The sequence below is a fragment of the Canis lupus genome, chromosome 38 (genome assembly GCF_011100685.1).
Source record: "Canis lupus familiaris isolate Mischka breed German Shepherd chromosome 38, alternate assembly UU_Cfam_GSD_1.0, whole genome shotgun sequence".
Taxonomy (NCBI): domain Eukaryota; kingdom Metazoa; phylum Chordata; class Mammalia; order Carnivora; family Canidae; genus Canis; species Canis lupus.
In genome coordinates, this window is record NC_049259.1 from 12,662,783 (window position 1) to 12,679,703 (window position 16,921).

Below are 16,921 nucleotides of genomic sequence, written 5' to 3' on the forward strand. Positions count from 1 at the left end.
TCCACACTGAATGGTGGCTGATTCCAAATGCTGATTCCCAGCTTCTGCTTTGACTTTATCCTAAAGAGGAAGACTCACAATTCTAACACATCGTTTAAAGTGCCTACCCGGAATCTCCAGGCTTGTATTTCTTAGACTTTAAAAAGTAAAGGGAAATAATAAGCACCTCTGCAACAGAAGCTTACTTTAAAAATGTCAATTCAAATATGAAAAGCACATGTGCTTATCAATAAAACATGTAACTATGTTATTAGTTTTATTAGCTTTAATGACTCATTCTCCCCCCCCCCCTTAGGAAGTATTTCAAAGGATCTAAAATTAGATAAACCTGTTCTTCTCCTCTCCTATTTATGTCAATATTTTTATTTTAAAAATATAACAACAAAACTTCAGATAAATCTGACTGGTAGCGATACAGCAATCTGTGATGAGATTCCAGAGCTCACAGAAATAAAACTCTACTGACTGACTGCTCTTCAATATATTGACAAGAGATGGTAGGGACTGTGAGGGAATACAGAGGAAAATTTTTTCAAACATAGGCAAAAATGCAAGAGCTCATTTCCTAAGTATTTAAACATCTATTGATCGCTCCACTGTTCCTTCAACTCTCACTTCTATTAACTGTGGCAAAAATAACATACTTCCTGCTTTTCCAGAAAAAATGAAAAGCATCCAAAGAATTACCCAGTTAAGACAAAATGTACAAAAGAGCACAACTCACTAGCCAAGTCTACAAATCTAGTTCCTATGGTTTGACTCCCCTCACGGATTTCATCGACATCATCATCAAAATTACAGATATCTCTGTGTCTATATTAGTATAATGTTTCCATTATACTAATATACATTATATCATTTTCTAAATAAAATGTCTATTAGAATAGAAGGGATGAGAAAAAAGGCAGTCTAAGTGCTCCCCTGCACATGTGGAAATGAAGACAGAGCTCTTTTGGATTTCCCCAAAATCACCATGCTAGGTAGTGGAAAAATAAAAAAAAAAATTGAAAAATCAAATTAAAAGCTAAAACGTGGCATTTTTCCAGACACATCGGAGAAGCTCAGTTAATATTTATGCAGATGTACTAAAACTTAAGTCCGTCCTCTCAATTTTTTTCCATGATGCTCTGCTATCAAAATTTCCTTAGTACAATTTAGTGTACTTATGAGATTAGTAGAATTCTTACTCTTCTTCTTGCACATTTTAAAATACAGGTGATTTGTCCATTTTTTTTTTCTGACAGACAAAGGAATAAGCCTTTCTTTCTATAGCTCAATCAATAATCAAAGGCATTCTTTATCCATGCTCTTATTGATAAAACGTTCTGCTTGACTTGAAGTCCCTTTTTTCCTTTTTTACACTGTTGTCTTTCTTTGCTTGACCTAAGGGTAGATATTAAAAACTCAGTGGGTTAAGCCTCTGACCCTTCAGCTCAGGTCTCAAATCTCATTGTCATGAATTCAAACCCTGTGTTGGGCTCCATGCTAGACATGCAGCTTACTTAAAAACAAACAAAAAACCCAAAAAACTATATTTCCTTGTGAAATTTTGGGACAAATTTTCACCTATTGATGTTTCTATGAAAAGTCTGAAAAGGACCCCTAAGGTCATTGATGTTGCCAAAAAACAAAATTTACATGAATTCGTTGTAGTCCAGCAGGGCAATGTAATATATCCAGATTCTATCTTATAGTGTCACCCTCTAACCATGTGCCAGACCCTGTGTCTATATTAATTAGCTCTATCAGTTTTACAAAAACCTTACAAGGTAAGTTCTATCTTAGGTCCCATGGTCACAAATAAATAGGCTGATGCGGGTCTTACAGGTTCTGTACACTGCCCAGGTCCAGGAGGTAGTAGAGCTGGGCTAGAATCTAGGTCCACCTGACCCCACAGCTTGACCCTTATTGTCTCTAGCAACAATAGGTAATGTTGATTTGGTTCTTCTTCTACACCACATGGTATTCTAAGCACTTACCATGCAATTTCTTACTGGATACTCACAATATTTCATTTGCAAATTCTACTATTGCTACCATCATTTTATAGATGATGAAAAGGGAAGATCAGAAAGGTTTAAGTAACCTTTTTTAAAAAAGAAAAAAGAAAAAGTGAAAGCATTTTTTTTTTTGTCCTGTCCTCCATGCTTCCTTGATTCCTCTCTACTTTGGCATGCAGGCTGGCCATCCTAGAGAATATAATGCTGTGTATAAACATGAGTGCCTTGCTCTCATCTACAAGAGTCAAAGAAAAATACTTGAGTTGCCAAGGTGAAACCCATCATACCAATAAACAGCAAAAGGCCCTTCAATCCTTCGATCAGTGAATTCTATACCTAAATAAAATAATTATTGCTTTCATAAAATGTCTCTGTTTGCCACTGACAGAGAGTAAACCCAACCAGTATGTCTGCAATAGCCTTTAAATAACCAAGGAGAGAGATCAAAATAAAAATAAATCTTGACCAGATTTATAGGTGCACCTTGATTAGTTCTTGTTTTTTCCTTCAAATAAGCAATACCTGAAAAAAATGAAAAGGGAATGTTGAGACCAGATATCTTGTAATAGATGGGTTTTCTCTGACATACAGTATGGCATAATGCTGAAAAACTAATGCGGGAGGCTTGCCAGCAAAGTAGAGCCCCAAAAAAGAAAAGGGGATTTCTCAGGCTGTAGAATGGTGCAACCACTGGGATTTGAACAAGCTATCATTTTTTTTAACTTCTTGAAGGTTTTTTTTTTTTTAATTTTGTGACATTTTGTCATTTTCTCCACATAACCAATTGTTTATTTCAAATGGTAACGATTTCTTGACTCAAAAATTCTTTTTTTTTTTTTTTGACTCAAAAATTCTAATGTTAAAATCAAACGTAGTCCATTCAGACATAATTCTGACTGGCTAACAAGAAGGCCTATCTTGTAAGAATTTAATTATGCACAATGTGATACAACTAGAATTGTTTGCCCACTACGCCATCACTTCTCTTTGCCATCCTACATCATTAGTAGAAATATCGGTCAATTAAACTAGGGATTATTGTTTTTAAAAGAGTGAAGTCTCATTTTTCTATAAACCACCTTTCTAATGAAAACTTCTTTTATTTCCCTCAGGCAGCACTTTATCTAAGACGTATTTGGCTAGTTGAATAAAAATACCTGTTAAAGGAAAGAAGGTTCCCATCAAAGCTGTTGAAATCTGATTTCATCTGAGATTCTACAACTAATGTTGTTTTTTTGTTTAAATAGATTTTGTCTGTCAATTTCCAGCCCTGCTGTGCCATCAGCCTGTATGGACTGCTGTGGTCAACACGGGGGTTGTAGCAGCAAATTTTATTATGGACTGGTAATTGAATTGAACAGGTTTACATTTGAATAGATTTACTACATCATGATCTCTGACATACTGCATGGGACCGAAATCCCTCTCCATCCATAAAGATACATTTAAGACAGTATCATTCTCTCCAGGCTGAGGAGGCAAGTCCTGAGCCAAGGAGATGGCCAAACATAATCGTGCATTTATATGCAGGGTGTAATGTAATATTTCACTGCATTTTTAAGTACAAAAGAAAAGGAATATTCTGTATTTACTCATAGCCATCCTTTTGGGGGAGGGGCTTAGAGAACTGGTATTTTTCCCATCAAAGTGGGCATAAGGAAGTAAAGGGAAATAAATTATTATTTGAGTATATCAGCAACAGCAGCAATTCCCTTGAAAACAGACCCTCCAAAGGCTTGATAACAGCAACTGAAGAGGTGTGAATAACAGATAAGCGCCGGCCCATTTCTTTCACCAACAATGTTTAATTAAACACAGTTCACACCTCCTTGATCACTCTAACCATCCTTCAAGATTGCTCCTGCTTAAAACCTACAATGGGGGAAATTATTTAGGGGACACATTTTTTTTTTTCATTTTGTCCATAAACCTGGAAATGCAAGGAGTTGAGTAAATCACAGTAGTAAGATTAAATGAGTCACAAAACTCTACCAACCTGGAAACGGAGATATATCTCCATGCACTTTAGTTTTTTTAAAATAAAATCCACATCTAGGACACATCAATTCAAAGTGCTAATTGATATATTACTCTTGTAACACTTTTACAAAAATGGGTTTGCTCTTTGAAAACTATTCAACTCCCAGCTTTTAATTAACCCTTCTGGAATGAGCATAACTTTAGTGTGGTTCTCTACAGCTCAAGTAAGTGGCAATATAACGATCAAAAATGGACCATCAATAACTTATTATTTTTTTGTAAACTAGGTTTGGTTTGCTACTCTGCTATAGTGTTTAAGGCAATTACGAAGATAAAGCTTTCAACCTCAAAAGAAGTAAGCTATCACCATCATCCTAACTAAAAGCAAATTCCTCATCCTGTGGATTGGGTCATAATGTTTGGGCTCTTATCTATATGTTTTCCTTTTTCAAAACTGTCCCACTGGCATTTCTATGTAAGGTTTTTCTCTAGCAAGAACAACCATATCCAACTTTCTCACTGCTGTACCACTAGAGCCTAGAACGGTGCTTGGCTCACTGGAGAAACTTAATAAATATTTAGCAAGTGGATTATAAACCTAAATATAGCAACTATGAAAAATCCTAATGGTGGGCGGCCCAGGTGGCTTGGGGGTTTAGCGCCACCCTCAGCCCAGGGCGTGATCTTGGAGACCTGGGATCAAGTCCCACATCGGGCTCCCTGCATGGAGCCTGCTTCTCCCTCTGCCTATGTCTCTGCCTCTCTCTCTCTTTCTTGGTCTCTCATGAATAAATAAATAAAATCTTTAAAAAAAAAAGAAAAAGAAAAAGAAAAATCCTAATGGTGCCAAAGGCTATATAGTGAAAAGGGAAAGTACCTCCCCTCCTCAGCATATTCATGGTATCCCACTGTCCCCAATCCTTATATATTCCTTCCTTCCACTTCTCCATGTATATCCCATCACAAATGCACATCTCCCTTCTACTATTTTTTACTTGACAATACATCTGGTGTCATCTTTTCGTAAGGCTTTAATTATAAAGTTATGTGCTCTTTGTTTATAGCTTTCCCGTCACCCACACCAGGGCTGAAGAGGAGAGTCAGAGATGAGAAGAATTTGAGAGAATCTTCTCTATGTTCCTTGTCAATGAAGAGTTAGCTCTTTATTGGTCCAGTAAAGAGTGGAGAAATGGGGCATGAATTCCACATACCCAAATATAACTTATCCACTCATCTTCCTATGACATTATTAACAGGAAAAATCATAATTAAGAACAAACCAGGAAAAATGAGGAGATCTAGGAATGCCATACCTAATTGAAGTTCCAGTTTGTTCTTCAGGAATAAACACTTGGATCTATTTGGATTTACATGTTAAAAAGTCAGAGATCAAAAAAAAAAAAAAAAGTCAGAGGTCTTCAGTAACAGCAAATATATAAACTAATAGGACCAACTCCATGAACAAAGCGTATGTTATGACTCAACAGAAGCAGTATATTTAAATGTAATTTACCTAATTTTCTTTCAAACTTTGATTACTGCATATTCATTTTTACTTTATAAAAGTATCATATTTATTTTAAACTCTGGTAAATTTTCTGAAGAGAAAGAGATAGGAAGATCTAAAAGCCATAAAAAATGCACATCTACAAAAACATACACATAGACGGAGATGTATTTAAAAACAAAACAAAAACACATGTAGGCCTTCCAAAGAAAAGAATGATTTCTTTCTAGCTCCCAAGCTAAAATGTTAATTTCATTGGACATGCTGAGATATAAAAATATTTCAGGACCTTGGATATGGGGGGAAGAAGTAATTGAATTCTAGGATCTGTCTGTGTTTAGTTCTGGCTTCTACTACTTGGTAGGTGGGTAAACTCAGGCCATAACTGAATACATGGTCACTGTTATTATTCTGTGTTTGTTGGTGTTATCCCTTAGCGAAAGCAACAACTTCAGTATCATTATTATAGGTTCTTTATAATAGAACATAAGTCCAAAATAAAAGATTGGAAAAAAAAAATAAAGAGTGCTTTAAACCTAAAATTAATTTTTTTAAAAAGTGGTGACAATATGAAATGATGTTAATTAGCTTGACTGCGGCAATTATTTTACAACACATATGAATATCAAAACATCAAGTCACATACCTTAAACATACACAATTTTTATTTGTCAATTATATCTCAGTAACGATGGAAGGGAAAATCTGTCTGCAAACTTAGAAGTGAGAAGAAACACAAAAGACAAGGACTAGCCTCTTGGTATATTCTTTGTCCTTCGCCTTCTGCAACTGGTACAGATGAAAGGAATCTAGAACTACCAAGCATACCTGGTGGGGTTTAGCTGCACATCGGATGATTCCTACCTTGTCCCTTCCTGTTGATGTCAAGCAGGTAGCCAGGACATATCAGAAAACTCAGGTGTAAAGATGTATTTTGCCATCGGATTCAGAGAGCTTACAGCGACCCCCTCTTCTCCTGGTGTCTTTAGCATTTCTGTAAATCCCTGTATACACCCTTCCCTCCACTCCTAACCAAAAGCACAGGGCCCCTAGAAACACGCCTTACCTTCTTTCAGCATGCCCACTTTTAAACACTTCATGAAGCGGCAAGCCTGGCAGGATTTACGTCTGCGCTTTGTGATTTCACATTCATTCGTGGCAGGGCAGCTATATTCTATATTACCTAAAACATAGAGTTTGAAGAAAAGCAGTTAGATTTTCAAAACCCAGGAAATGTGAGCAACCCAGAGGCAATACCCACTCTGTTATTCCTGCCTCCCCACTCAAAAAAAAAAAAAAAGTCACATGAGGTTCATTAGGATGTCATAAATGTCATGAAGCTGGATGCTCTGTGGCAACCACTGGAGATGCACTGAATAGGGGCGCCTCGGTGGCTCAGTCAGTTAAGTGTCCGATTCTTGATTTTGGTTCAAATCATGACCTCACAGTCTTGAGATCGAGCCCACCACTTAAGATTCTCTCTTTCCTCACCCCCTGCCCTCCTTTCTCTCTCTTTCTCTCTTAAAAAAAAAAAAAAAAAAAAAGAGGCACTGAATAATTGGAAGATACATGGTAAAGTATCTCAAAAGATTAAGATTAAGTGTAAAGTTAGCCTCTAAAACATTACACTTAGGGACGTCTGGGTGGCTCAGCGGTTGAGTGTCTGCCTTTGGCTCGGGGTGTGATCCCAGAGTCCCAGGACTGAGTCCCACATCGTGCTCCCTGCATGAAGCCTGCTTCTCCCTCTGCCTATGTCTCTGTGTCTCTCTCTGTGTTTCTCATGAATAAATAAATAAAATCTTTATAAAATAGTAAAATAAAATAAAACATTACGCTTAGTCTATCCACGCAAAATAACAATCTTCCAGAATTTTAGAATCTAAAAGAAATTTCAAAGCAAATTATTTCCATAAAAGCATGAACATCACAACCACAGTCTTGTATCATCAATCCTGGATTTCTTTTGGTTACTAATGTTCCAATGTATCGGGCTTATTGTCTTTCTGACACTAAACAGCATAAACCCCACCGTGAAAAATGATCAGCAGGCTAATCCGGGGCCTTACAGTAAGCTCCTAGAGGGCAGGGACTGAAATGACATGGCTCTTGTAGCAACACCTACCCGGGATTTACAACACAGATCTCTGCTGAGTAAATACTTATTGAGGAGGAGGAGGAGGAGGAGGAGGATGGTGATGATGACCATCATCACCTTATTTGTTTGTTACCTTATTTGCATAATGAATTCCAAACAATCAAGCTCCATGGAAGTGTCATAAATAAAAATAAACTGTTATGAAACTATATTTTTAATGTCCGTTGATATTACTTATGGTGGTACTTACACATTTGAAGTTGATAAATATGTAGCCAGAAGAAGATCCAAACTTTAATTTTTTTTTTTTTTTTCAATTAACGCCAATGACAGTGTGTAGGATGTGCTCTGGGGCTGCCTACAGCTTTGTAAAGAAGCTGCCTTTAAAATAGAGCCTCTCTCCCCTATCAGCTCTGTCACATAGCGCTTGAAGGTCTTTCCTTACTTCCTAACCCTTTCCCCTTGTGATTAAGTGCATTAGTATCTTAATGAAAATGCATTCTGTTTATTGCCCTCTTGGGAAGGGGGAGGTCATCACACCAAATGCATAAATTGTCATCAGAGATGGTCCGAGCATAATTGCAATTTTGCTGCTCCATGTTTGCAATACTCAGGGTCCGTCCAAGTCCCCTGAAACATGCGCAGATTCTAGTAATTAGCATAGAGTCTGCCTGGGACCACAGCATTGATGAAATATTTCAGAGTTAATCACACTTTGTAAACACTGATTTATATTGACTACCTTTCTCCAGACTGATGTCTCCTCATTAAATATCACATTAGTGGATTGCAGGATTGTACAAAGACTCAACTACTCAGCAACTGCTAATTCAACAGGAAGTAATACCCAACCACTTATAACTACTGAAAATTGGTTAAGTATGCATGACTAAAAAAAAAAAAGTGTGTGTGTGTGTGTGTATATATATATATATATATATATATGTATATATATATATAAACAAACTGTGCATTATAATTTGAGAAAAGCCTATCAAAATTATTTGACTCAATTAGCATTCTAACTCAGGGCATTTATAATAATAGAAGCAACTGCTTTTTAAAGTAAGAGGTTAAATAATAAGAGTAATATTAACTGCATCAACAGAAGCACACACCATCACTTTCTTCAGATATATTACTAACACCCAGAAAATTACAGATAAGTCAAAGGAACCAGACTGCCTGGGTCATGGCTGAGAATAAAAGGATTTAGAGTCTGAACTTTAGATGAACCATTTTTCACTGCTGAGTTTCTTAAACCATCACTGAAAAATGTATTTTGCATCCAGGGAGTATTACTAGTAATTTGCTAGGGGTTAATTAGTATTCTATTACCAGATCCTTTCACTCTACCCACCTCTTCCTATACTTATTTAAAAAGAAACTTGGTCTTTGCTTTCTTAGAAAGAGCTGAACAATAACTAGTTAGGGAAAAAATGGTTTCCAAACAGCATTTCTTGCCTCCTTTTGCCTAAAAAGTCAGTATGAAGTCCTAACTTTGCTTACTTTCCAGTATTAAAGCCTGACCCGCATTTTAACCCAATGCTGATAACTTCTCCCCACCATCTCTCTCCCACCTACACACACACACACACACACACACATCACTCTCATTTCAAACTAGTTTCTCTTCCTCAGAAAATTCTATCCTCCTCCTCCATGAGAACACACTTCTGACAGGAACCTCAATCAGGCATGTGTGAGCTCACACCTGGACTATGGCAGTTATCGCCTAACTGGGCATTGTGCCTCCATTCTGTCCCCCTGGAATCCATGCTGCATGCCTCTTCCTAGGGCTGCTTCGGGTTATGTCAGTAGCTTAATTTAAAAAAAAAAATCACTACATTTCTATAGTCTCTTGAATTTAATACAAAATATTAGATTAGCAAACAAAATCGCCACCCAATATAACTCCCATCTACTTATCCAACAATATTACAAACATTACCTTATATGAACTTTCTGATGCAGCCAATTCAATTTATTCATTTTTTGCTGTGTCCTTCAGACTTCCCTCTGAGAATGATCTAACTTTGTCCCTCTTCTTAAAATTACTTCCAAGGCTCACTGTTCAACTCAAATTCCATTCAAATCTTTCATGAAAACCTCTCAGACCATCATAGCAGAAAATGACTTCTTGGTTCTCATATCTTTTCACGTACTCTCATCACATACAGACATGCCATATTTTGTCACACCTTTTTTGCATGCATATTACCCATTAGATGGTAAGATCCTGGAGGCAAGGACCATTTCTTATACAGTAGAAAAATCTTCCTCCAAAAAATAGTAAATAAGTAAAATAGTATGCTTAGGAAAACTTATATTTTCTTGATATCACAAGGTCATTTTTAGGAACACCAATTATGGTGCTATCATGCAGTAATGTCCACAAGGTCAAGTGAGCTAGATGTCCATCAGGAAGCAATATTAAGAACATTAGGAAAACTATTCCACACACACACACACACACACACACACACACACACACACACACACAGTGTTAGGAAACCTAGTTTTTCAAAACCTTAAAAAGTAGCTTTGACAAAAATGAAAATGCATGGCAAACAGGAAGAGATCATTGGGGGGGGGGGGGGGGGAGGCGGACACCAAAGCCTTCGAGGGAGCAAAGTGTGAAAAGAAAGAAACAAAACAACAACAACATAAGAGACTTTAAAGAAAATAAAAGTGCATCTTGATATGAATAGGATAAGAATAAAAGGAAAATAAAACATCCAAATACAGACAGATGGCACTAAAGGGGTTAATTTTTATCTCATCATAGTACTTAGGATTACTTACAAAGTAAGTGCTCTCAGAATTGGAGCCACATTGGAGAAAATATTTAGGAGTGGTTCAACGGTAATAGCTAAATCTATGAATGACTCATCTAAGAATGATTGTATAGGATTTTTAAATTTCTTCAAAAAAAAAGAAGGAAAATTGTAAAATTACCACATGAGAGCTTCAGATCACATATAAAGAAGTACTCTAGTTTCCTTTCTAACCATTATATTCCAGAATTCTTCTATGACAAAGGGAAACACAAAGGCAGAGAAATTTTTAATAGTGCCTTAGAATGAGCTCTTGAGGGAGAAGCTCTGTCTTATTCATTGCTGGATCCTCAGTGCTGATCAATGAGCCTGTAATTTTGGATCATGTGCTGGGTTGGGATAGAAAGAGGTAGTTCCTGCTCTTGAAAAGTCCACAGTCTTACAGAGGAGATAAAACACGTAGCAAATAACAATACAATTTAGTGTGGGGGGCAGTGGTTCTGGATTCAGTACTAGCATGCGTTCCCACAAATGCAGAGGTTATGCCTAAGAAAGTCAATGAATTCTCAATCTAGGAGCAAGTGATTGAATTATGCTGTGAAAAATGAATAAATAAGATTGGGGTAGAGGAATCTTTCTAAAGCTATAGGCGATGAAACATTTTTTTGTAAAAATTTCACTGTGAATGGATGGAAAATACAGCAGCCCTGAATGTTTTCACAAATGATGTATTTTTGGCTTAAGTGTATAGAAATTGTTTACGATGAATCAGGTATCCTTCAGCCAAATTTCAATAAATTAGTCTTGACATATAGGAGTGATAACCTTGATTTCACTAAGTAACACTGGTTTATATCTTGAAAAACAAATCAACATTATTCTAAAGAACTTATTTGCTGGAGGAAAACCTCTCTACTTTCAAAGCCCTCCCATTGAGTTACTTAGTTCATTGTTGTTGGCTATGATCGCCCACCCAACAAAGTCTTTGATCCATGTTAGAGTCTACACAAATTCTGCCCTTGAAATATCTTCCCTGGTGCTTTTTCTATGCAACAACAACAACAAAAACACATTTTATCCTAAAAATGTGCTGCCCCAAGCACCTGGGTAATAATGTTACATCTATTTTGGTAATGGCTCAAAGACATTGCTCCCAGTAGACCACATGATCTCTACAGGGCACTTGTTTTCCTTCGATTCACGCAAAGTGGAAACTAGACAAAAATATTTCCAATAGCAACTGTGGGCACCCGAAATGTGAACACCAGACAATCAGGAGGATGCAGAAGTTATTATTCACAAGCTATGATTCTCATTTCAGACACAGAGTTTCCTTGGATTATAGCTTGCTATTTCCCAAGACACATTTGTGAGATGGCACCAGGGACTGAATTGGGCAGCTCCTGAGGACACGACTGGAATTTGCCCAGTTTTGTCAAGAGCTCAGGAAGTGAGCTCTGTTGCAGAGGGAACCAAATCAACATGGAAGCTCTGGGTTTTTAAACCAGGCTGACAAGAATGATAGAGCAATTTATAATATCTCCTGGCAGCTTTTCAGAAAGTCCTGGGCCCTGATTACTTATTTCAGAGTCTTTTGTACAATTAGTTTGTAGGCAATATAATTTTCTCACTTACCGCTTAATAGAATCTTGCAGCTAGCTGGCGGATAGAATAACAGGGTGTATGTAAAGCTCCAGCCTGGAGTGCCAGTGGATAATTTGTATATTCCTTTCAGTCACTTAATGGACTTTTACAGTTTGGCAGTGAAAGGGCCGAATGATGTAAATTAGCATGGCATCTCAAAATAAAAATATATGTCAAATCCTTACTCCCAGCTCACATCACTCATACACAGTAATGATGCATTTGGCTTTATGTACTTCCTAAGAGTTGTCCCCCTTTTCATACACACAGACATCATAATTGTAAAACCAATTTGAAAGCATTTGTATATTTCCCCCAATTGTTTTAATTTTATTAACAGAACCAAATGGCTTGAGATGACCCACAGGGCATTCCAAGTGGGGTTTATCCAATTGTTTTCCAACATTAAGTGATTTTAAAATAATGGGATTTGCCTCCGTACACAATTACAGAGCATTAAAAACATGCAGCCAATAATCTGTAGTATTTTTGTTTTAAATGATCAAAAATATAAAAAAAGAAAACCCTCTACTGTTGAGTAGTAAAGGTTTTTCCACAGTGATACAATTTCCCTTTCTCCCTTTTCTTTTCTTTCTTGTTTTTAATGCTTCTTTTTTCCTTACTACCTTTTTTTTCCCATTAGACGTGAAATTGAAAGTCTCTATCACTGGGATTATATAATATGGAATAATAATTTATTACATATCTATAGCAAAAAAAGTCAAAGTTCCATCAATGCATATACTTCTTTAATTTTTTCAAAGAATCCCAAGTTAAACTTCAAAATAAGTTACCGAGGGACACTACATCTATTCCCAAGGGATTGCTCTGAACATTTTTTGGAGCTCCCTTTAGAATTGCCATAGAGTCACTTTATGAGCTGATTGGGGAGGGGGGGCCAGTCAAATTACATTTCATTCATATTCACCCAAAATATCTGACTGCACTCTTTATCACAAGACATGATGCCAAGTGGTGTTTGTCCATTATTAAATCTCAAATTTACCTTCAAATTACAAAGATCTCCAGAACTTTGATGACATTTTGAGAATCTGCCTCAAGCTCTAAGAGAGGATGCCCAAAACTATTATAAGGAATGGGAGTGTCAGACTCCCAAAGGGATGGCAAGTCACCTGTGACATGGAGACTATGGCATACTGAGGTAGGAGGAAACGAATATCCAGTTAAAAGTCACATCCAGCTCTTAGCAAAGCAATTTTATATACTGGGTTATGCCAAAGTCTCATGTTCTTTGCCTTTTAGCTGTCCCTCTACCCTCTATAGAAATGAGGTGGAAGATAAGTGGGTATAGACAAAGCCTTTTGATATTTGGTTCTTTTAGGTTCTATAGGATTAAATTCTGATAATCACAAACATAGTATGTAAGAGCCATAATAATATATCGGCACAGACTGCTGCATTTTCACGCTGAAGCTCAGACCTAGCTCCCACATGAGAACAGATGATGGCTTGTCTCTAAGGACCAAAAGATGAGAAAGCAGCCCATAAGCAGGCAGGCTCATAAACTCTGAGTAGTGTCTACTAAATGGAGACCAGGATCACATACTCTGATTTCACCTTCCAGTGAACCCTATTAGGTGGGTCACTGAGCCTATAGTGGGTACCCACCATCTCCCTGTATGATATATCTAACCACGGTATTATACTGACCCGTTGAATTAAATTAAAAATAGGTTAGCAGGAGGGGATATAGGTGGCTTAGTCAGTTAAACATCTGACTCTTGATTTCAGCTCAGGTCATGATCTCAGGGTCATGAGATGGAGTCCTGCATCAGGCTCCACGTTGAGCATGGAGTCTGCTTAAGATTCTCTCTCCTCCTCCTCTCCCACTCCCATGCACATTTTCCACCTCTAAAAATAAACCTTAAAATTAAAAATAGAAATAGACTAGCAGGAAAATGGTGGTATAAAATTGAGGGGGGACTGTTTAGTCTTGATATTTCTTTCAAGGTTAAACAAAACATATCCTACTTTAGTTTTCCCCAAATCTAAAAACATGGACAGTCTTTTATTGCTTTCATTCCACAACTATTGACTAAACACTAGGCACTGTACATATTCATCTCAAAGAAAAGGTGGAACAAGTTATTGTATGCCTACTGCATGTCCATCCTTAATTTACTATCTTGCATAAGGTTTAAGAGACATCTGGAGGACACCTGGGTGGCTCAGTCAGTTGAGCTTCTGTCTTCAGCTCAGGTCATGATCCTGGAGTCCACAGATTGAGCCCCACATTGGGTTCCCTGCTCAGCAGGGAGTCTGCTCCTCCCTTGCTTGTGTACTCTCTCTCTCTCTCAAAATAAATAAAACTCTTAAAAAAAAAAAAAGACATCTGGAAATGAATGAGTGAAGGCAGAGGAGGAGAGGAGAGGAAGAAGAGCAACGGCAGATGAAGGTCCAAATTACAACTGTGCCGTTCATTAGCCGTGTGAATTTGAACTAGTTACTTTACCTTCACTACTCTCGGATTACTAAGATATAAAAAGGAACAATCAAGTGTACTTTCTAACACTGTAAGAATTACATGAACTATAGGTATTAAAATCATAGATCATGTTGTTTAACCTTCTAAGAACAAAAGGGAGAGACATTGTAAGATTTCATCAATTACTAAATACTTTCACTCTGAGACCTAAATCTCGAGTTTGAGAATATTACAACTTTCCTCAGATTTATGCAAGAGTTTGAAAATGAATAAGCCATTCACCCAGAGAAGCTGAAAGAAAATTTTGTCTTGCTAACAACTCCAGTGTACGTGGCTATATTTTACGGATACTAGAAGGAGAGGGAGAAAGATAGTAACTCAAGTCATTTTTTTAAAGCACCAAATTGCCTAAGAAGTGAATTTCCGAGACATCAACCACATTTTGTGAGCATTTCTTGTCACTATGCTGGAGCTCATAAACTGCATATCACTGGGTGTAATCTGATTATAATCGAGGGTAAAGGATGTACAAAGCTCTTCAAAATCCCACCTCAGCCTTATCCCTTCCCACAGTCTCAGGTCAATTTCTATCCCTAGCCCCAGCCCAACCCCTCATCTGACATGTACCCTGAATTACTCCAAATTCCTAGGAAGCAGCATTATCTTTCCTTCTGGTCCTTTTCACGTGCTTCATTTATTGTGTCTTCAATGAAGCTTTCCCAGAGCCCACAAGACTGAGTCCTTGTGGGTATAACTAATTCATCTCACACTTGTCTTCACATGGGTCCTTCTCTTACAACTCAACATACTTTATTATTTGTGTCTACTGAATTACCTACCCCCTCTTCCAACTGTATATTCTTGAGGACAGGGACTTACACCCCTTGGAATCTCTTGTGTCCAAAAGAATGTGTCAAGTCAATGACCAGGAAGCCACTCATTACCTGTTGACTTGATTTTTAGTGATCCTGTTCCTCGTTCCCTCATTTTAGCATTCAGCCCCAAATTATTCATCAAACAAAGTTAAGTATAGTTAATGAGACAGAATAAAACTGATAGGAATCTTCCAACACTATATCATTGGGTATTAGCAACACAAATTTAAAGGATTTTACAATTTGAGGAAAACCCAAATTCCAGTTGGTTTGGCCTCCTTGTTTTATAGAGTTCATAGGCAGGTAATATGTACTGATTAACTGATTAACCTATGATCGCTGGACCTTCCTTACAAGGATATGGGATAGTTAATTGCAAAAAAAAAAAACAAAAAACAAAAAACAAAACAAAACACAAACAACAAAAAACTATCCTGACATCCAGTCCAATCCTCCCTAAATGTACCCATTAAAATATGCATATCAATACCTACACTATTTTATGTGTTTTACAGATACGAACCCCATTGGGCAGATGAGACAATTAAGGCACCAAGACCAAGAATCAGAATGTGAACCCAGGCACTCTGGGTTCCAAAGTCTGTGCTCTTAACTATGATGCAATGCTGCTGGACTTCAATCTTTTAAAAGTAATTAATTGACTGTTGTTTGCAACAGAAATAAAAAATGAAATTCCTATCTTCTGACAGTGTGCTTTGTGGAGCTGTCGTTGTTGCTATTGTTGCTGGTTGGAAAGGAAATTTTGATGCCTTAGAGTGGTAAAATAAGGGTGGATCTTGGCATTGTCTTTTGCTGTTGTCAGACTTATGGTACAAGGGCAGCTGTGGGACAGGATAGGGTTGCTTTTGGGGAATGGAATCTCTCAACACCTCAAAAAGAAATCCCTCGACTTGTCTCTGTACCACTATGGTTTGTGGCTGGTTTAATTCCACAGAAACCAAACAGACCATGTCACCAGAGCAACAGGTGTCAGGTTGTAAACAATGCATTTTAAAGATCCCAAAATAATGCTATTGTTCATGATAGGAAGAAAAAGTAATCTATATTCAGGAGGATGTGTTCTGAAATGCACGTAAGAAGGGAATACGCGTATAACAAAAGCACAGTCACTGATGAAAATGATGGAGAATACAAATATCGCTCATCCGGGGTAACCAGAAATCCAATGTTTTTTAGCTTTGATGTGATGACATCTTCTTGGAAAAGGCAACTAGGTCTTCTGCAGACCCTACGTGATGTGCACAGCTACTGCATCTCAGTTTTTAAGCTCTGACAGAGTAGGGATGGTGTCACACAAGTATTTATAAAAAAGTTCAAAGATGACCACTGCCACAAGAAAGACATTATATTTGAGCTAACCATAGCCCCCAAACTTACTGCACTCAGTATTCAACATCAACTTTTACATGTCTTTTCTCTACCTACAATTTTAAACAACTTTGAGGGGTTTGCTTATCTCTTTTTTAAAAACAAACAACCAAAAAAAAAAAAAAAACAGTTTGTTAACAAATACTTTAAGCGAAGGAAAGAAATGCTAATTTCTTAATTAGACTAAAGTCTAATGCAGCCATTACCT

At 37.2% G+C, this 16,921-nt stretch overlaps 1 protein-coding gene across 29 annotated transcripts in view; it reads right to left on the reverse strand.

Annotated features, from left to right (window-relative positions):
• Positions 1–16,921, reverse strand: part of ESRRG (estrogen related receptor gamma) — a 615,477-nt gene that overhangs the window by 145,687 nt on the left and 452,869 nt on the right. For all 29 annotated transcript variants that reach the window (XM_038586153.1, XM_038586131.1, XM_038586130.1 and 26 more), the window contains one exon: positions 6,554–6,670. In XM_038586153.1, coding sequence (XP_038442081.1) covers positions 6,554–6,670 — 117 coding nt within the window. The remainder of the gene's footprint in view (positions 1–6,553; positions 6,671–16,921) is intronic.